We start from the raw sequence: 23401 nt of genomic DNA, 5'->3' as shown, positions 1-23401 counted from the left end.
AATATCTCGCTTGGCATTGAACTTTGAGCTTTATAATTTTACAGGTATTATTTATGCTCTAACAGCAACATTACACACTAACTAAAGTTTGAAAAATGGGATCACGAAGAACAGGACCTTTAAGCATGTGGTTGTTACACATATATGATCTGGACTCAAAAGAAAGAGCCTTTATATTTGCTTTTTGTTTCCTTTTTGGTCTTCCCTGCCATTTCATCTCCTGCTTTTCAGACTCCTCTTCCCTTCCTCTATTTGCTCTCTCTATCCTCTGATTTCAAACCTGTGCTTCACCTTATCCTCTGTCTTTATTACTGAAAATCCCAGTGTTTTGCTGTGCTCTCATCTCTAACTCCTGCTTAGTGTGTTCATCTACTTTGCATTTTGTTACTGCACTCATGTTTGTTTTCAAGCCAGGATGTTTTCGTGAGAGCAGCCATTGGACAAACTGTACTAAGCTGTAGATGAAAAGCAATTATTAATAACAAGTAATTTATCACTCAAGCTCATAAGAAGATCTTGTGTTGAGGGTTACTCTGCAAGGCAACTGCAGTGGATTGTACCACCAAATGTTGTCTGCTTTGCACCACTAGATGATGCCAACCCAGATTCAAGACCGCCGTAAGCATGTGTCCCCAGCAAAGCATGAGTTGCGTAAGTACTGACAAAGAACATTAGCCATGTGTTAATGAGACACTGACTGGCATCCAAAACTGCGCTCATTTGTGGTGATTTGCCAGCTTCCAAGATAAAGGCCTCTCTCAGCCTCTATGACAGTATCTCTGGGTAATGATCTCATTATTTCTCCATCATAACAGAGCACAGAACTGACATGGACCGGAGAGTGCTTGACAGATATTGATCTTGAATGTTCTCACATTACAAATTTCCTCTTTTATTGCTGAAATGGTTCGTGAGAATTACTTCAAACCACAGAAGCAGAAATGAGCATGAAGAAGAGGTTAATTCTATTTCTGTATTTCTTTATAATTTAAGCAAAGCAGGTTTTGTTGGTTAAAACTAAAAAGTTTGGTGGTCTGCAGTAAGGCTTCTTTGTTCAGCGTCTTCTCTGAATCTATTACTAGAATATTGGGCTTTTGTTGTATGTTGATTTATAAGTATGCTATTGTTCATTGTTATTTTTTTTTTTCATGTTTGTTCATACTTGAATGCTAATACTGTGAAATGTATTACTATAATTACCACAAGATTTTTTTTGTTTTTACATCCCTTTTTCTCACCAATAATGTAAAATTTCTATTATATTATTATATTATTATATTTTCAAATGTAATTTAATCCTCTGATCACAAAGCCTTTCCTCTAGTCTTCAGTGTCACATGATCCCTCAGAAATCATTCGTATGCTGATTTGGTGCTCAAGAAACATTTCCTAATCTAAATATTGAAAACAGTTGTGCTGCTTAATATATTTTGTGATGACTGTGAATGTTTTTTTTTCTTTGATGAATAGAAAGCCTTTTTTCAAGGCTTTTGTAACGTTATAAATGTCTTTACTGTCACTTTTTGATCAAGTTAATGCATTCTGAATAAAAGTATTTATTTCAAAATTATCTTTTTTATATAATATTTTGAAGTATGTAGAGTACATTTTTTAACATTTAAAGTTAAATTAATACATTTGTGTATAAATTAACAATAATATATAATGATCAAACATTAATAACATTGAACAATAGTATATTAATTAATAAGTAACATTAAACTATTTAAATGCTGTAAAAAATGTATCCATTTTTAAAATATGATACCTAATTTGATTAACTAATGTCAACTGAGTTTGATCTTATTGTATTATATTGTGTTATCAAATCCTCAGTTCTGTATTAAAGCTGATTTCAACATTTTGTATTACTAACGTAATTCATTATGCAATGGACAGAAAACAATCACATGAATTGTAGTTTAAAATATATGTATTTATTGCTGATAAAATTTCTAATACAATTGTTTTGCTCAATTAACTTTTAATTCTAAGACATTTTTATTATACTACCTACTGCAGAACATCACATCAATGTTACATCATTCTTAGAAACAATCTTTAAAAGCAAATCCCTTGAAATTCCTCTTAGTAACTCACTTTAACAACAACAAATTGCATTTAGTGAGTGCATTTCTGTAGGTAGTTCAGTTTCAACACATCTGGTCATTCACACATTAAACTGAACTATTCACACATTGCCATAAACCCGAATAGAACCATAATGTCTTTCCTATTGAATAACATGGAGTATAGAGCAATGCCGGCAAAGCTAGAAAAAGCGCAAAGTGAAGCAATCAAAACTTAACTGGGATTTAAATTTTTCCCATTTGTCCAGCTTAACATCGGCAGGGAAATGCAGGTAACTAACCACTGTCTAAGCACTTTAAATATTATTCCTCATGATAAGTCATAATAACAAACAGACAGTTTAAGAAGATTAGATCCAGCTTTCTTGTTATCAACACTGCAATGTAAGCAAGGGCCTGGATTGAGAAGAAATACTGTGATGTTTCAGTAGCAATTTCACTGGGAATGTTTTTGTGAACCAGTCAAAAGCACCATGATCAGAAGGCAAGTGGGAGGGTTGTGGCTTCGATGCTGCAATTTACTTAAAGGACGCACGGACTTTACGTCCCTTGAGAGGTTGAGGGGGTCTGTAGTTGTCAACCATGCAGCAAGGTGACTCTCCTTCCGGTGTGAACAGCAGGCTACGGAATTTAGCCATCTAAAGGAGAGAGAGAGAGAGAGAGAGAGAGAGAGAGAGAGAGAGAGAGAGAGAGAGAGAGAGAGAGAGAGAGAGAGAGAGAGAGAGAGAGAGAGAGAGAGAGAGAGAGAGAGAGAGAGAGAGAGAGAGAGAGAGAGAGAGAGAGAGAGATACAGTTAGATTGTTTTCTCTTGGATTTTTGTGTTTAGTGTGTTGTTGGCAGTCTTGCAGAGCCTTATTACACCCTATATTTACTATATTTAGCTCCATGCTCATTCACTCATTCAGGGCACTTGTGCAGCCGTTAGTCTATTCTGACTAACCACCGGAGACTAAAATAACCACTGCAGGCTAAAAGCACTGCCTACACCAGGGACAGTAATGAATAGGGCCATTTTTTTTTACATTGTCACTGTCGATATGGTCCTGCTGCTGATGCAGAATTTTCAAGAAAAGCTTTAAAACTTCTTAATCCTTGTGCTACAACACATTAAGCTCAGACACATTTTGGGAAAAGGAGCATAAAGGCATCGGAAGACGATTAACACACGGCATGTGGTCTGTGATGGTTGAGCAATCTTTTAGTTGTTCGAGCCTAAATGGTATGTAGTAATGTCACCTTAAGGAAGAACAAGTATACACTAATGTTTGGGGTTAGTAAGAATTTTTAATATTTTTGAAAGAACTCTTATGCTCACCAAGGCGACATTTATTTTATAAAATATAAAGAGAAAACAGTAATATTGTGAAATATTATTACAATTCAAAATAATTGTTTTCTAATTTCTATTTTAATACATTTAAAAATGCAATATTCCTGTGATGGCAAAGCTGACTTTTTTGCATCATTACTCTAGTCTTCAGTGTCACATGATCCTTCAGAAATTATATGCTGATTTGGTACTTAGGTAGAATTGTAGTGTATATTTTGAATATATTTAGTTATTCCAAACAAAGTCTTTTTTTTTTTTTTTTTTTTGGCACAGTGTCCAGAATTTGTGTTTTGGTGTATGTACAATACTTATTTTTCTTTTTAAATTATAATTACACTTCCTCGTCTTGCTAAACTGAGTAATATTCATTTGGCGTGATATTCATTTATGTGATATAAAAAGCTTCAGACAGTAACAGGTCAAAATAAAGTCTTTAATAAATAAAACATATAATAACAATATTTAGACTGCAATGAAGTCCTAATTCCACTCCAGTACTGAATGTAAGGGTGTAGGCTTCTATCTTAAAGGCACAAGCCTGACTTAAATGTGATATTGGCTGTCAGGCAAGCAATATATTTAAGATAAAGTAATCTTGTAGAAGCAGGAACCTACTGTATGGAGCATCGACCCTCCCAGTTTTAAAGTAGGAGTGAAGTTAAAAGTTGAGACCCTATTTGTGCTATCATACTATGTAAGCAGACAGTATTTGTTTAAGTATTTATTAACTATTTTTCAACTCAACCAAGTAGCAAAACTTTATTAAACATGTTCCCCTTCCAAATTAACAAAATTTGTGTGGACAAAATTATGATGACTCAAAATATCATAAGGTACTAAAGATAAGGACTAGAAGTAGATGTCCCTGTCTGTAATCGTAAGTGCACAAATAAAAGTGTGAAAGCATGCATAAAGTACCTGAGCAGGACTAACACTGATTGGATCTTTCAGAACAATCCATGTGACACTCTCCAGCAAAGGGGGTGTGGTCAGAGACCCTTCATAAGTCCAGAAATCCAGACTTGTGGGCAGCAAGGTTTTAGGGTCAAAGTTGGCAAATGTAGTCTGTCTGCCCTGGAGAAGAAACAGACATATTGTAAAAGAATAAAAACATCTGAGGGCAAGTAAGAGGAGTAAATATACTAATTCATAAAACTAAAAATGACTGCTACTGTTGATACCTTTGATTTGATGTCATCCAGAGCATCTAGAACTTTCTGAAGTCTTGGATTGGCAGCACCAATCTGGTAAACAGAACCACACAATATATCCATCATTTTATATCATTTAATCACTGCAATGCTTGAAATGATTTTAGCTAAAATTCTGACCTTGAGAAAAACTCCAACCACAGCAAGGCCATCAGGCTTACTGGCAGCTTCTCCAAAGTTTGGGTACTTGGTGTTCCAGTGAACGAGATGAAGCTTTAGAAAGGAGGAGACGTGTTATGAAACATCGAAAAAATTACTGAATTAGCTTAAAATCTTGGCTTATTTAAAAGAGGGGATTTACAAATTCACGAGAGAACATCAAGAATATTCACGAGCAGTGAGCTATAATTAGTTTTAAGAGAGACCTTCAAGAATTGTAACGGTCTGTACCACAACACAGAGGAATGAGGGTTGCTTTGGTTGTGATGTATGGTACTGGGAGCAGGAGTATGAAAGCCTCATTACCTCACAGGGGAACTTGGTTCCAGCAATAGTGTGCTCTGAGCCCTTGTCATCACTGCTTCCCCAATGGAAATGGAACTGTCTCAACCTGTAAACCCCTGTCACGGGGCCTCCAGCCAGAGCTACACAAAACAATTATTCCAATCATTCAGTTGTTTCTTTAACAACACTATAGAAATCATTAGTCAGGATTTTTTTTGAAAAACTGTATTTCAGATTCAATCTCTTAAGCATTAAATGTAAGATGCATATAGTAATGTTAACAGATATCAATAAGCAAATCTTATTTACATGTTACGGCTGATAACAAATAATAAATGTCCGATACTAATTTTTTTTTTTTTTTTTTTTTTTCAATTGTCAATCAGTGAATTTAGGCATTACAGCATTATAATGTACATTATGAAAACTGGATATTCATTTTGAGATTCATCATTAGCATTCAGAAATACCGGCCGATAATAAAAAATATATTCTATTTAATATAAAATAATAATAAATAAAAACAAATAAGGAATTTAAATCAGATCGTATTGTATATTATGCATCCTTAATGACTGTGACATGTAATCCTTTACTTCCTACTTGGTAGACTGACAGGTTGCCTGTTGGGCAATGTTAATGTGAGTGGACTACTTAGGATATTATTTGGGGTGTTCAATATTCAAAAAAATCAAACAATTTAAAAGAGATGCTCTAACAACAAAAGAGGAGGTTCAACCAAAAATAAAAAAAATGTATGCAAGTGTGTTTGTATGCAAATGTTTCTGTAGCATTCTTTAAAAAAAAAATTCCAAGCATATGTGTGCTGTGAGTCCCCTCTTGAAATGGTCATTAAAATTCAGCACATGTTGCTCTCATTGAGCGACCATGGCATATGTGGCTCTATTCTTTCATTCTCTCATAATAGAATGCATTAGCACTTGAGTACACAGAGCTGTAAGTCCCTGCACTAGCAGGGGAAAGGACACATCCACACATCCACATTCGCTGCTCATATAGCAGTTTTACATCATTTGAAGATTTCATGTTCAGGTAGATAAATTGGAGTAAACTGAAAGGAATTTCAATGAGGCAAAGCTCTAGTGTACAAGGACACAATAATATAAATTCATGAGTCCATAAGTTAACACAATCCTTACTGTCCCAAATGGAGAGGACTTGAGCACTATAAGTCACCCTGGAGTTGCTAACAAATTAAGTTAGTGATGAATGGATAGGAATAGGGAAGGAGAAGGCGTGGAAGAAGACTTTCACAGTAGCTGAATATTGAGATGTTTATATAGTATTGCATAAATGATCCAGCTCCTTTCATTTTAGTATTTGATTTGCAGTTTTTTTTTTTGTTTGTTTTTTGCAGATTTGTTACACTTGTTATGGGTTCAAGGACAAAAGATGAATATTTTAAGAAGGACATGCTCAAAAAGTTTAGCCAAAATATTGCCCTGACAAAATCCCTAGAATGTTGATAAATATGAAAGTGTGACTATGCCTAGGTAAAATGCAAATAAATAAACAAAATGAATACATTCTCAGGTGTATCTTAATAATTGTTTTAAGAAGTTGAAAATAAGCACAAAAAGCAGTAATAGACTAACTTGAGCTGTTGTCGTCATCAGTGAAATCCACTTGGAATGAATGGCCATTGTTGAGGATGCCCTTAGCGGTGGCGGGGTCATACTTCAATTTGAGACCCTTCAGAGAAGGGTCATGTTGTGCTTGGGTGGGTACGATATCAATGGGAGACTGCCTGGGTCCATTTGCAATTGGAAAGCCTTCTGCCCAGCTGTCTGGCCCTAAAATGACAGAGCAAGAGAAAAAGGTGAAAAGCCAAGCATATGAAGATAAAAAAGTAGTGCCTATGCACAACAAAAATGTGTATACATTCCTTGCAAGATTCAAGGTCAGTAAATGTACACTGTTAGAAGTGATACGTGCAGCTGTTACCTTGAGGAGCCTTTTCTAGCTGATTTGACATTTAAGAAATTATTTTCATTTGTGTAACCTAAATTAGGTTGTTTTAGATTGTATCCAGGTTGTTTCAGTCACATTACTGTCTTTTTTCTTTCTTTTTTGAAGCTAGTTCATTTAGATTTAAGGTTATCAGAAAAAAGAAAAAAAAAATACATGCCACAATTCATCTCATTTTGCTTATTTATGGTGTGTGTGTGGGTGTGGTGTCATTTGTGGTTTTCTGTGTTTAATAATAATTTTTAAAATGTACTCATAGAGATACCTATTGAATCATAAAACGTCAAGATAATTATTCTTTGGTCACTTTTTAATGCTGTTTAGATGTCGCACCAGTGTAGTAGATGAATGGAAGAAAAAAAAGACTTCTTGACTAAAGGACTGCTAAATTAATATAATTTAGCAACAATGACATCAATTTAATCCTGATTAATTACTAAAGACTAATAAATTAATTTTGTATCCTGATCTTACCGTCATTTGGTCCATAACCCCATGCGTGAGACATGATTACTTGTGTTCCACTCTTCTACTTGTAAGCCCCGAATTCTAAAGACCAGCAACTGTTCCTCCAAACTATGTCAGCCTTTATATAGAGTTCCTCTGTTGGTACTGGTACCTTTATCAACTCAGGGGGCTTGGCCACATGGTCTCCGGGTAGCACAGGAGGAGTCAGTCAGAAGACACTTGAACAAATCAAAAGATTGCACCTCCCGTCCCTTTAATTCGCACGTTGAGCATCGATCCCAAATGGGTCTCCGGGATGCTAGATAGCAAGGAAACAAACGGGATGCGGACATTCCACGCGACTGGTCCCCTCTGTTTTCCTGGCGCTTAAGTTGCATTGCTCTTCGATGCCTCGAATAGCAAACCTCTTCATTTGTCACTTTCTTTGACGATTCAGAAACACATCCGTTATCCGGGCTAGATATACATGTTATCTTGACCTTCTTCGTCCTTAAGCGATGCTGTGTGTAGTTACGCAGGCTGTAGCAGGATGAACAAGTGGAGGTGCGCCGATGAACTCTGGATCTCAGTAGCTTAATGACTGATTCTGTAGCCGATGTGACTGTTTAAAACGTTATTATGATTCACAAGAAAACCGAAGCAGCCGTTTAATCACCTACATCGTTTGGTACCCGTTCAGTGAAGGTCCCGGCGCTCATTTAAAGGAGCCACTGCGCACACAACGATTAGTGGGGTGATGATTATAGGCTACTGAAGCTATGAGGTCTAAATATAAGCTCGTTGCTTAAAATGTGTGTACATATTGCCTACATTATTTTCAATGAGTATATTATTAAGTAGCTTACATAGATACTTTGTCTTACTTAACACTTTTTGATTAGGCTAGCCTATAAATTATATTGTGTTAGGCTACTGTAGCCTACCTGTACCAATAGGCTACATATTATTATTTTTTTATGTCATTTATGTGTGTTCAATGGGCCTATGTTAAATAACGTGTTTAATAGCAATTTGTAATTGTGAAACGGATGACTGTTCGTTTGACCTCTTTGCATTATTCAGTTGCTGTCATCTGGTGGCTGAAGTGGAAAATAGCAATCGAAGGCTCCGTCTCAGATCATTTTATTTAGGCTACTGACTTTATTTATCAAAATGTGTTTACTTTATTTTAATTCTGTACATAATTAAACGATTTTGAACTGTTTTAGGACAAGGGTATTTTTCACAAATGTCAGGTCGAGGCAAGTTGTCACTGATTTTAATGTTACAAAGTTATGTATTTTATTACCAAATGTGTATGGCAAAAACAATGGTTCAGTGTATGGTTCGGTGTCAAGACTTTAAAATATTCCAACACAAACCTGTAATTATAAATGTACACTGGAGTAAAAGTGTAAAAAAAAACTAGCCCTGATCTCCCCATACATAGGATGCTTTATGTGCCACTGATCATTTAAACCACTAGGTGTCAGAGCAGAATCATTTTTCACACAGACTGTTCCACTCGTGTTTAATGTAACTGCTCAATTTATGAGGTGTATTATGTAAATTCTCAATATTAAACTCAAAACTCTGATACATCCGTTCATAATTAGACTAATGATTGGGAGAGTTCTGATAAATCAAGGACTAAAATCAGTGTGTTTAAAAATATAAATAAATAATGGTGTATAGGGTTAGAATTGTTGCAGTATTCTAAATAAATTAAGATCCACTAATAAATGTAAGAGTTTCACAAAAACTAATAAAATTCACAAATAAATAAAATGAGTTTTGCAAATAAAATTTGCACATTTACAAATGTGTTTTGTCACAAACTCAACTCTGCCTAGCATTCGTGAATCGCTTCCGTGCATTTGTCGCACACATTTGTGGGTTTTGAAAAATGCAGTCAAGATTTTTTTTTTTCGATTTTTTTTTTCGATTTTTTTTTTTTTTTTTTTTTTGCAAGTAACAACAATTAACATTCATTCCATTAACATAAATCCTACTGACATTTGAAATTCACAATGAGTAGAACAATTGACTTTGTACGAGGGACATAGATGGACATTTAAACAGATAACAGGCCTACATCAAATTATTAAATAAATAGGGGGGGGGGGGAAGAACTAAAAGAAAGGGAACAAAATAAATTTGCATTACTTTCGTTTTGACTCAAGCAGGGGGATATAAAGATCTCATTTAAACATGGTATTTCTATTCACAGGTGACTTTATAATCTTACATGCAGGGTCAAGATGTGCAGACAAATCCACAAATAAGTGGACTCAACATATAGCCTATAGCTCAATCATCTGTATTGGCTCAAACAGGAAATAGCCTATAGCTTAAAGTGCCCCTATTATGCTACTTTAAAGTTTCCTAATTTTGTTTTGGAGGTCTCCTATACAACAGGTTTACGAGAAGACAACACACCACACATTAACAGATTTTCAACCAGAGTCCCGACTGAACACGGGAAATCTCGCAAAATCAGAATAAACACGGCTGACAATAGGCAGGAATAAATTGCTGATAGTCTTTGGAATGCTTTTGGCAGAACGTTGCCACAAATCGACAAGCTGATCCTCCATCTCTGATGTCCATATCCATTTCACAATGTGCTGTGTGGATACTATTGCATGACTGCTTTTGTTTCAGTCTTCTGTCAGCTCGCTTTCTGATAGGGTAACGTTTTGTTCCACCTGACAATCAACAGAGTATGTGTCATCGGGGTTTCCCCGCACACATCAGGATTTCTGATCGTAAATATTCAACATGTTGAATATTTACGATTCGCGATCGGGGCGGCTCCGACGTTCTTCCGAGCAGGTTTGGTCACTCTTAAAGTAGTAGTTCACTTTAAAATGAAAATATCCCCATGATTTACTCACCCTCAAGCCATAGTCGAAAACAATCGGAGAAAACAATCGGAGTTATATTAATAAACCTCTGTTGCTCCCGAGCTTTATAAGGCAGTGAATTGCAACCATCAGTTTGAAGCTCAAAAAAGTGCATCCATCCATCATAAAAGAACTCCTCACGGCTCCGGGGGGTTAATAAAGGCCTTCTGAAGCAAAGCGATGGTCTTGGCGCTAGAAGTAAATTTTATTTGTGATTTTTTTTATTTATTTTTTTATGTGAAACTCTTTTAATTTATTTGTGGATCTTAATCTATTTATTTGGAATAATGCAATAATTCTAACCTCATAATGATGGAACTCAGATTTTTGTTTTATTATTCATACAGTGAAACCTATGACCTATACACATAACACATTATAGACTTTTATAATTCAATGTTAGGCTGCATAGATTAGGTCAGCCGGAACTGGGAACACTTCCCATATATAAAAAACGCACATACTATAGACTGAACTCGTAATACGCATGTGCACGCCATCGGCGTTCTCACTGGTTCATGATTTTGAAGTTTGCGCAGAAAGAACTTAAAGCGTTAGTTCACCCACAAATGAAAATTCTGTCAGTAATTACTCACCCTCATGTTGTTCCAACCGCGTAAGACCTTCGTTCATCTTCGGAACATAAATTAAGATATTTTTGATTAAATCTGAGAGTTGTCTCACTCCTCCATAGGCTTTCAGAGGGACCGAAACTTGCTGGCCCAGAAAAGTTATTAAAGAGATCATTAATATAGTCCAAGTGACTACAGTGGCTCAATCTTAAGTTTATCAAGCAACGAGAATACTTCTGTGTAGCGCATCTGTGTTGTACGTCACACGTAGGCTCACTATTGGCCGACGCTGGTCATGTGTGTGATGCGTGTGACGTACAACCCAGAAGCGCTACGCAGTTATACTACGTGAAAAACTCGAAAATGTATGTACACCGTACATACATTTTCAATGGAGGAACAGAAAGCTCTCAGACTAAATCTAAAATATCTTAAACTGTGTTCCGAAGATGAACAGAGGTCTTACGGGCTTGTAACGACATGAGGGTGAGTCATTAATGACATAATTTTCATTTTTGGGTGAACTAACCCTTTAAAGGAACCATATGTAAGATTGTGGCCAAAACTGGTACTGCAATCACTTTCAAATTACTGTAGAGCGGTGTATCCCTTCCCCCTCCCCCCTGATTCCAGGTTTCCAGTTAGGCTGCAGGATCCAGCAGGAACGAAGGCTGCTACAAGGAGCTTCCAATGGCAAGTGACGAGTCCTACAGTACGTTTTTTTTCTGTAAATTATGTTTATGCTTCATGAGAGATGTTTTGCGAAGTAATTATGTATCGCAAAAATGTACTAATGGCGATTAGCCAAATATAATCGTAAAAGATGTACGCTCGTATGTGACAGTACATTGTTAGAACAGTAGCTGTTAGTCTTACTTGCATCTCTTATACAAATCCTTGTTTTATTTCGGACTTTGTCACAACGTATTTCGGATTCATAACGAGGTCTTTTAGGTTTCGTAACGTTAGACATTTTTTATCCGACACGTTTGTAGCTGCGGCTGTGGTAACTAGAGCAGAGCTGGCAACCCGGATGCCGAAACACTACTGACTTCGTGATTAGTAGATAGGTGGAGGGTGGGGCATCAGGCCAAAACACAACATGACAACATCAACATTAGTTGAGGGCTGCAACTTCACTTTTATATGACAATATCCTGGCCGGACTACTGCTGTCAGTGATATAAGTATTTGAAATGAACATGATTTCTTAATGTCTAGTGACATATCAGGGCCATTTTATGATTAATTGAAATACATTTCTTACATACGGTTCCTTTAAGAGTTTTCTGTTAAAATGGTGTCGTGTTAGCGACCCCTAAGTTAATAACTAATGATCGTTGCGACGGAAGTGAATCAATCAAACTAACTTTAGCTGGACAATAACTTTATTCTAGAGCTGCTATAAAGCCAAAACACTTTACTTTAATTTCCTACTATCAATGTAAAGCCGCTTTGGAACAATCTACATTGTTAAAAGCGCTATATAAATGAAGATGACTTGACTTGAAACAATTCATGTGTTTTTTAGAGTTGCTATACTATAGATTTACCTAAATTATAAAATGGAGCAACAATAACAGTTTTTTTTAAACAAATAAATTTATAATAATGTGTGATGCATAATATTATATTCTCAGTCTATAGGATCAAATGATTAATCAATGTGATGGTTGATCATTCTTTCTTTAAGTGGCCCTCATAGATGAATGAAGGCCTTGTCATTTGTAACAAAAATATTACAAGTTAGTGGACATTATAGTTTAAATCATTACTAGCATGTTAAAGAGTATGTGATATGGGGCGGAGATTTACCTTCCATGCGAAAAAGGAGAAAGCTCATCAAGTCGCTTGAATGCTACAATATAAATCAGCAATGAAAAGGAAGAAAATAAGCTCCTTTCATGTCATGGATGTAAATTTGCCTCCGCAGGATCAAATGCATGCTGAGTCTAACTAAGAAAAAGAATGGCAGCAGCAAAAGGAGCTTATGAAACCTCTCATTTGGTTCTATTCACTTCCTTGATTGGATGCAAGTGACATGGGCTCTGTGAAAGGGCCAGATCATTTTGACCTTCTACAGACAGGCTGTGCAGCAGGGTTCCCCCCCACCCCCATTTCACAGGCAGAGATTAACCCATCTCAGATACTTTAAGAGGGAACAATGTGATCTAATTTGACAGCTCCTTATAATGAATGCTATTTTGATGCCAAGTATGACATGTCTTGCAGAGAAAGATAATGTTGGTCTTATTTTTAGTTCATTTCAAACTTTCTTTACCAAATTAATGCTAGGCTATAACTGAATCATCCACATTTCATTCTTTAGGAATGTTGTTTTGCATTCTGCAAAAGAAAATGTTAATTCAAACTTTAAAACATCTGCATAAGTTAGCCCCTTATGTTAAGACTTTGGTTGTTTCTCAAATGGAAAGCTGCATCCTACTGAGACTGTGTCCTTCCTAGTTCAGTCCTTCTGAGGCTTGTAGGCTAGTGTCGTCCTCAGCATTAAACACTAGAATGAGATTGTTTAGTAAGAGTGCATGACTACGTCACACATGTTCCCATCCCACATGGTCACGGCACGAAAATACTATTAAAGCTTAATTTTGGAAAAATACTTTGTATTACAAATCTTTTTATTAATGCACTACAGTGAATGACAGCCGTCTGCGGTCTCCCAGTGGCTTACATTATTGTCAGTTTAGTGTTAGTGATTAATTTACAGCAAAACAAAAGATAACATCTATGCTTTTATGTCCGAAAACATTATTTTTGTCTTACTTTTAATAATAAACTAAGACAAGCTCAGTACCGACTCATTTTACGTCTGTTTATTTTCATGAATTGGAATGTGTGCAAAGGATTGTGGGTGATTTAAGGTCGCGAAGGATACATCCGATGCATCCTTCAAAACAGACCAAATGAAGGATCACTTCAGCACAATCAGTCTCACTTTTCCTATTCAAATCAGACCGATCTACCTTTTTATGTAACTGACTTTAAAAAGTTAGGATAACTTTTTTTTTCTATCCTATTTAGATGACTAACTTTTAAGACTAGTCAAAGCAGTTTATGCAACTGGTCTGCATGTAGCATAATTGATAGCAATAATACATCTTTTTTGAGATACTAAAAACAAAACAAAAAAAAGATAAACTAAAATACTAAAAAAGACAAACGCTAAAATTATCATCTTGCTTCTTGGAATTAATGTAAGGCGCTGTGACAACGTAATACAATGATGGTTTGTGATGGAGCGGATCCGACTGGCAAAATCTAAAACCTGGCATGGATCACTAATTCATAAAAGTACCAGAACAAAGCAAGAGTGTATGTTGATGGGTTTATGAGCCAATATGTCTGGGTTTTAACTGCATTGTGCACAGATTATAATACAAATGTTATTCTCCAGGCTGGTCTTTTTAGGATTTATTAGGCTATTAATCTAACTATGGGGTTTTCATGATGAATAAAACAGTAAAAAGCGGGTAGGCTATGATGATGATGATCATCATCATTATCATATATAGGCGAATACAAATTAGCTTATATAAATTTAAATGTACACATACCTGCAAATTATTTGCTATAAATGTCTGTAATTTTTTTAAGCTAATTGTACAGTAGGCTATATTCATTGACGACAGTTTTTTTTTTTTTTTTACTTATACAATCTCTCAAATGTTACCTACTTCACACCTTATACAACATATTACATTTCAGATGTTAAGAAAGTAACATCATTTAAAACAATCTCATTCATGATTCAACATGGACTTCCGATCTCTTGGATTTCTCGTAACAGAATTTTTCTCCGAATCTACCCAGTCAAGTCCACTGGCCATATTCCACGACGCATTTTGTCGGCGCCCCGGCATCACCGAACAGCACACGTACCTCCGCTGCAGTTACACGGCTCGCTGTCTGTCAGGTGCGGATCAGACCGACTCCAGTCTCAGACCGACCACCTCTCCGTACACTGACTGAAACGTTTAAGGATTTACTTCACCGCTCTGTGTTTATGAATTGTTACTGATAAAGAGCCTAAGGTAAGGTTTTGTTATTTTGATATGCGGTTTGTGGATTGTTCACAAGATTATTTTCTTGTTGCAAATGGCATTAATTGCATTGACTGAAACACGCCGCGTGTTTTCTGCTGGTCTCCGTGTTTTTATCACGCCACTGAGGTGCCTCTTCACAGACACTGGAATTTGTGTCTTTTTTGTTGCAACGTTGATGTTTCAAATAGCTATACACTTAATTTTTACCGCCTCTGATGTGCTACAGTGTCTTTTAGTGTAGCCTAACAAAGACCGGTGGCACAGGTAGCTTAATGTATCAACACACAGCACGCGCTGAGAATCAATTTCAGAAACATAAGATGAATCGTCTGTTTTGATCAAGCTAATTTATTTATTGATTTCTTTCTTTCTATTTTGGTTTAACTTTTATTATGATAACCATGCCTTAGAGCTTCAGTTTGAAGTATATAAGGTTTGAGATATTCATTTATTTATTTATTTATTTTTACATTGGCTAACAAGGACGAAACAAATAATTCTGAAGGGAAAGTTTGTACAAAAATTTTAAAATGTCTCATCGTTAACTAACCACCATGTAGTTTCAAATCTTTATGACTTGCTTTCTTCCGTAGAACATAAAATATGATATTTTGAGAAATGAATCAGTGTTTTTGTCCATACAATGGAAGTCAATGGTAGCCAAAACTGTTTGGTTACCAACATTCTCTATACCATCTTCTGCTGAAGAAAGAAAATCATTCAGGTTTTTGAGGGAGAATAAATGACAAAATTTCATTTTTGGTTGAATTATCTTTTTACATTTCTACCTTTTTTTTCTTCTTGGTTTGACTGTCTCTTAAGGTGACGATACACAGGGCAACTTTTTGAGTAATGTTGCTGGGCAATCTTGCTGAGCGATTGTTGCTTGGGCACTTTCCCATTGAAAATGGGCAATACATTTCAATCTGGATAATTTAGATCGGTCATGGGCCCTGTGTCTCATCTGGTTGCCCGTTGACGGCAACATTCCCAGCAGCATTTCTCAAAAAGTTGCCCTGTGTATCATCACCTTTATCAGTGATATTTGAAGCATCTGAGGATTCTTCTATTGACCAGTTTAATATTGTTAAATTGAAGATGCCAGGGAGAAAGGAGTAGATAAAAATTTGAAGAAAACAAATACAACAACCACCAGTCTCCTAACCATAAACAATATGCTCTGCTCTCACTATTCTAAATAAATCATGTAATAATAAATCAACGAATCATTGTTTTTAAATCTGGCAGATTCATGTGTGAGGAAGGGAGCTTAAATCTCCTCATGTCAGTTTGGGTCAATAGGTTGTTTATTGAACCACATAGAAGTCTATACTTGTCAACATCTTACTGTCTGACATAAATGTAATTTAGTTTTGATGTCATGCTTAGGGGAGGACAGAAAGCTATATCCTGAAAGACAGTTTGAGAGAGAGAGAGAGAGAGAGAGAGAGAGAGAGAGAAACTGCGGAGGTGGGTGCATACGAGATTTATTAGATCTGAGTCAGTCCAGTGTCAAGTGCCCTGGAACAGTGTGATTATATATTTCACCAGCTTTTCTATTAAGCTTGAAGTAGCGTCTGGTTTTCTTTTATTTAAAATGTTCCTAGATTTACAGACATATTTAAAATAATACATTTTCCATTCAAAATAGCAATGTGGTCATGAAATTTCAACGTGATCTCACAAGAATACGCACGTAAAGTTTGGTTCTACCACACGTAGCCTACATTTACTTACGTTTTCATACTGAAATGTACAATATTGACGTATTGCTCACTAAAATGTACAATACATACGTATTGACAGCTCTAATACGTAAATGATTTACGTATGAACTTTACCGACGTACATATTCCTATTTATGAATATTAAAATCATGCAATTAATGTTTCGATTCTATTGTATTCAATTGTCATATCAATGACATGTTTTCAGTTGCATTTATTAAATGCAGTTTACTCATCTACTTAATATGAAATAATAACATTTCACTCTGTTCGTGACTTCTGCTGCAAACTCGTTTTGGAGGATTATTACATGATGTTAAACAAGACTACACTTTAAAACTGATTTCTGTAATCATTTAACCATTTTGTAGTATTTAGTTTGTTTGCCGTGAGACACAAGGCGTTTTCTCCTATACAGCGACACAATAGAACCGTAAAATACACCAAAACACATTCATAAAAGACATACATTTTATTCGCTCGCTGTAATCCAAATCATATTCTGCTCTGTAGGCTACCTCATCCAAAACTATTATAAACTGCCATGAGAGGACTTGCGACTGCAACACATTTGAACGACTTTTGGTACCGCTTTTGACATTTTCACAATAAATAAATGATTGTGATTACACTTATCTCTCTGTTATTTTTTTCTTCATAACTGTACTTAGTTTTAAGAAATGATTATGGGTATGGGTCTGTTTAATTCTATAAAATTGGCGTTTTCCTACACATCTCTGTCCAATACATTTTATTCTTTTTATAGTATAAAATGAGTATGATTAGGTTTGGGAGTAGGCTTGAGGGATCTTATACGGATTTATAAAAAATGGGAAAAAGGAAATTATACAGATATATAAAACGTTTTATAGCTGTAAAAATTTGAATAATGCTACGTTTAAATGTTGCCGATACGTCCATATTGTACGTTTCAGCATCTTTCCAAACATATTTTGTGTCTTTGAAAGTTACGTGTTAATACCTACGGATTAACAATGAGACCAGGCTGAAATTTTGTAGTTTACGTGATTATAGATTCCCAGCTGGGTGTCTCTGTCACATAGTGATGCTCAGTTCGCCATCCCCGTAGGAAGAGTCGCGTTTGCTGAGCTGTATCACTGCCCAGTCTAGCATCAGTGGGCATGCATGATTATGGCTTTGTTTGGTAATAGTAATGAAATAATCTAATTAGGAAGTGTTCCGTTAAGCTCAATTAAAGGCAGTGATCACTTTAAAATAATACGCTTGAAGGGCACCTTGAATCTCTGCCTCACTGTTAAGGCCGTGTTCATTTTAGTAGCCATCAAGTGATGCAAACAAAACCCATTCTGTGCAGTAAAGTCAAAGACAGTGGTACAGAATGATGTGCGAGATGGGGCAGGACAAGAAGGCCAGCGTGTGAGGAGATGATCATTGTAACTGAATTTGACTTGATTTGATCAGCCGTTTTACGCGAGCCAGTTGAGCTGACACACTTTCGTGCGCTGTTATTTCACATGGTTTAGAAACCCCACTTGTTCTCCCTTCGCAGAATTCGATATCCACTGCTATTCTAAATGCCCTGTGATCTCTGATTGTTATAAATTGTTAATGTTTTAATCTTGTAATGCAGTTCACTTAGGCTTGAAATATTGACTTTTTTATTATTTGAGTGGCTCTATAATGTGCATGTTTAAAAGAAACAATATTTTAAATGATCCCCTGTTAATAGACTTTAATCAAGAGCTACTTTTTTGATGGGGATAAAAATGTATCCCTACCAGCTTGAGAAGATTTATGATCGGATTAATGTCAAATTATTGTAAAATATAAGCTTGTATTTCTTCAAAGGACTGTTCCTCATGATTCAACCGAGGACAGTTTGAGTCCTCTTCACTTCCATTTAGCACACTGCCTTAAATAATGCTAATACCACTGGATGTTGTGGAGGAAGGGTGTAAGTATAGGGTGCAGAATTAGCTGCAAGACTGTGGGAGTTTGCATCTTAATGAGGATAGCTGTGTGATTTTCCGAGGTTTGCGGCCCTCTGCACTCTGAAACAGGTGGTATTTATGCTGCGGAGGTGGAAGGATGATTCACTGAAAAATGTTGTGCCTTGTATAGCACTGCTGTTACGTCACTCAAAAAAAATGACGTGAATCACTAAAACTCAGTAGACGCACACTGTAAAATGGGGATATGGAAATAGGATGCACTCATATTAAGTAATGGTTGTCTACTAAAATATGGATGATGATTAAATGTTGTTCTACTTTGTCTAAATGAAATCAATCATTTTAAATGCGTTTATGTACAGTATGAAAAACCCATATTTATTTTGAGATTTGCTTTTAACAGTAGTAATAAATTGTAGTGTTAGTGCAAATTAGACCATTAAAGTGTAAACATAAGATAGAAAATGAAATATTTGGTTTCAGCCAATATGCAGTACCGTTCAAAAGTTTGATTGGTAAGATATTTTTTTTATGGTTTATGAAAGACGTCTCTTATTCTCACCAAGGCTGCATTTATTTGATCAAAAATGCAGTAAAACATTAAAATTGTAAAATATTTGTGCAATTTTAATTAGTTTCTTTTCTTTTTCAATATATTGTATAATGTCATTTATTCATGTGATGGCAAAGCTGCATTTTCAGCATCATTACTCCAGTCTTCAGTGTCACATTATCCTTTAGAAATCATTCTAATATGATGATTTGGTGATCAAGAAATATTTTTTATTATTATCAATGTTGAAAACGGTTGTGCTGCTTAATATTTTTGTGGAAACTGTGATGCATATGCATTTCTTAAAGGATTCTTTGATGAATACAACGATGTGAAATGCTTTACAGTCAGTTTTGATCAATTGCATGCATTCATGCATCCAAATTAATTTATTTAAAAATAATCATGCTTATTTTTTTAACTATAGTGTATCCAATTGTTGATACTGATCAATATAAATATCTAATATTGGCCAATATTATATACCTATTGTACTGATATATTGTGTACCCCTAATGTGCAGTTTTTACCCAAGGAGTTAAGCTACTTCTTAATTTTGTGCCACAACAGTTGAAAAATATTAGGTTCATATACAGTATACTTCAGTAAACTGAAAATTACTTGCTAAAATTGATGCTGTTGACATAATAGAGTATTTGTCCCAAATCCCCAACAATGAGTTTCACCAACTCCTCTGCACATTCTCACAGTCTAGCACATAAGCCTCCTCTCATTTTCTCAGTGCTGTATTGTTGAACACATACATACACTTGCCATAGGTCTGCCCCCCTGAGTACTGTACTTTCTCTGGGCCTCCAGTCCCAATTCACTAGTAGGTTAATGTAGGGCAGTTGTACCATAGCAGGAGACAAAACAACAAACACTCAGTGTTGTGGATGGGGAAATGAATGGAAAGGTGCTAGCTTGTTTTTCTCTGATAGCTTTGTAGCTGTCTTTCACACTCCCCTCAGGCTGGATATTGACTTGTCCCAAATAAATGTGCCCCTTTAAGTGCCCCTAATATGCATTTTCAGATATTACCTTTCATGCAGTGTAATAATATAGCTGTTTGTGAATGTATAAGGTCTGCAAAGTTTTAAAGATCAAAGTGCATGATAAATAAAGTTGTGTCCCAAAAGAAAGAATCGATGCTGAACTGCCGAAACGAGTCGTCAGTGATTCCAGTCCCACTTTATACCATTCATACATAACAATGTAACAAATTTGCATAATGCCCATTGCCCACCTATATTCTTCATTGGCTGCATGCGAACAACGTCTATTTGACCCACCCTCAAATCTGTAGTTGGTTTGTGTTGTACACATTTCGAGTAGATGCTGTTTTCTGCGCTGCAAAAGCAAATTCTCTTTGTAAACACTTCCAAAGATGTGTAGAATCATTCAGTGGTTAAAATAACCACAGTGATACAACAGCAGTATAACCTTTTGACGATTGCTTCTCAAATCTCTGTGAGGTCTAAATGGGATTTATAAAACGCTTATCCATTAGAGATAGGACAGTACCCACTTTATTTGGACCAAATTGATCCTCAGAATCACAGCCGTAACTTAAGTATGATTAATTATTGATGGATATATTTTCTCCCGGGTGTTTGAAATTCATAGTTTTGTGTGTTATATTGTGTAGGTCTCCGATTAACCGGCTAACTCATGTTATTATACTGTCCTACTGAAATAGTTTTGTTAATCAGCTGTGGGCCACTATTACCTAAAATTGTGTCCATTAATGCCGATTGTCTGTTGTTCTTACTACTTTGAGTAATGATAAAGGATGGAGTAGGATTTGTTTTACACACTCTAATGTTACATCAGTTATTCACGTTAGTGCTCGGCTAACGTATGCACCGTTTTTGATACAGTTAATGATACAGTTCCCACGTGTGCACCACAGTCCGCAATAAATTAGAAATATACACATCAGTTTGTTCATGGACATACACTTTTTACTGCTTATGTAGAGGAATTACAGTTACAACATCTCATAATGTATGACAAACTGAGTAAAAACTTATCCCTGAGAAACGTCCTGCTCAAGTCCTCCTTGTGATGGTCGTTCGGGTGGAATAACTAGTTCTTCCAATGTTTCATTATTGGACTCGCACTTGAATTGATATGGTAAATTCGATGCCATCATTACTGTCTTTACAGTGTGTACAATCACTGAGGATTTATGAAGCTTCTGGAGCGGATATGGTGATGGACATTTCATTTCCAACACGCATTGGTTTCCTAGTTAAAAATTGGACATGAATGCCCTCTCAAGTCGTATTTACCACTGGGAAGTTCGGAGATTAATTTGATACCCAAGTTCCCATGAGATGGGCGGGCCAAAAACTTTAAACATGGTGGCGGGGAAAACGATTGCTGACGTGACTGGTATACTTTTTTTCACAATCGCTACATCGCTGTGTCTTGTTGGTAAAGTAATACATATTTACATGTATGAATACTCATTTGAAGCATATTGTATGTATTATACACAGCGAAAATAGCCTGTATTGGACTGAAATTCCAGAGTCATCAGCAAGCTGACTATAGATAGCTTGGTGAATGTTAATATGGTTGTCAGTGAATGGGAAGCTAAATATTGTTTTGGCTTTAAAGGTCCCGTTCTATGCCCCTTTTCACAAGATGTAAAATAAGTCTCTGATGTCCCCAGAGTGTGTATGTGAAGTTTGAGCTCAAAATACCCAACAGATCATTTTTTACAGCATGTTTAAATTGACATTTTTTGGGGCTCAGAAAAACGAGCCGTTTCAGTGTGTCCCCTTTAAATGCAAATGAGGTTCTGCTGGACGACACAGGGGGCGGAGCTTCATGAGCTCGTGCTCAGTCTATCAGGAAAAATTCATCTCACGGAATGATGATAATATCAGAAACTCTCAGTAACGGCGTTCATTTCGAGTCGGACAATAATGCCTACAGAGTCAGATTGCTGTATAGAGATGAAACAGGTATGGTTTAGTAGTTTAATTGCGGTTATTATAACGTATTTGTCATCTGCTTGTAGGCTATGTATCCATTATTTATTAATAGCCTACAAGTCTGCTGTCTGAATGATGATCAAACATGTACTGATGAGTTTAATAAAGTTTATTGTACATTACACAAAAGATGAAGCGTCAGTTTTACTTCAGAAAATCACCGTAAGAGCTGAGTAAACACAGTAGGCTAAGTTATAAGAAGTGCGCAAGTAGCCAGTAGAGTTGAGGGAGCATTCCTGTGGGCGGAGGTTAGTCAAGAAACGGTTCTGGTGATGTCACTAATGCAGGATGTAGAGGGGTGTAGTCCAATCGAGCCGTTTTATGTAGTCAACTTCTGTTAAATAAAATATCTCGCTTGGCATTGAACTTTGAGCTTTATAATTGTACAGATATTATTTATGCTCTAACAGCAACATTAAACACTAACTAAAGTTTGAAACATGGAATCGCATGCAACGGGACCTTTAATAAGATTTTCCCAATTTTTAGGCAAGAATAAACCTGGTGTCCCGCATGGTTCCTTCTTTCCGACAACAAAGCCCTTGAATGCGATTAGCTCGTAATCATGACTTCAGAAGTGGGAAGTAGGAAATTTCTGATAGTCTTTGAAAAACACATTGCATGATGTGCAATGTTATGTGCGATGTATATTATGTGAAAACAATGTGTTTTTGTGTGTTTGACTTTGATGTATGTAAACTTCTTGTAGGAGATCAAAAAAATTATAGTTAGGAACCTTTAAAATAGTATAATGGGGCACATTAAAAGGGTCGATTAAAAAAAAAAGAATATACTGTATATACATATATTGGCTGTTTATTTGCACTTATAAAGCACATAATAACAATGCCTTATTCTGCATATTCTAGAATCTAGATTCCTTAACCCTGCCTCCTACATAAACATAACCACTAAACTACCTTATTTATTTACAATCAATAAGCATTTAAGTATATAGAACACTTGATCTATTATATACCTGCATTGGAAATGACCATGTACAAAATCAAAAGGTGATTCACTTTATTTTTATCGCTACCGTTAGACATAAGTGTTTATATCCGAACTATAGACTGCTTGTGAAGCTGTTTCACAGGACAACTGCTCTCTCTGGGCCAGTGGCAGCGTG

At 35.9% G+C, this 23401-nt stretch overlaps 1 protein-coding gene across 1 annotated transcript; it reads right to left on the bottom strand.

Annotated features, from left to right (window-relative positions):
* Positions 1 to 1917: 1917 nt before the first annotated feature.
* On the bottom strand, positions 1918 to 8246 carry cahz (carbonic anhydrase). Its single transcript, XM_081373905.1, has 7 exons — positions 7539 to 8246; positions 6692 to 6889; positions 5097 to 5215; positions 4752 to 4844; positions 4602 to 4664; positions 4339 to 4494; positions 1918 to 2728 (listed from the first exon to the last, which is right to left on the bottom strand). Exons 1-7 carry the CDS (start codon positions 7570 to 7572, stop codon positions 2609 to 2611), a joined length of 783 nt encoding a protein of 260 aa, XP_081230031.1. The 5' UTR covers positions 7573 to 8246; the 3' UTR covers positions 1918 to 2608.
* Between the last annotated feature and the right edge of the window lie 15155 nt (positions 8247 to 23401).

The sequence above is a fragment of the Scardinius erythrophthalmus genome, assembly GCF_964197995.2.
Source record: "Scardinius erythrophthalmus genome assembly, chromosome: 9".
NCBI classification, from domain to species: Eukaryota; Metazoa; Chordata; class Actinopteri; order Cypriniformes; family Leuciscidae; genus Scardinius; species Scardinius erythrophthalmus.
The sequence above is the reverse complement of the archived record's forward strand: the minus strand, read 5'-3'. Positions and strand labels throughout refer to the sequence as shown.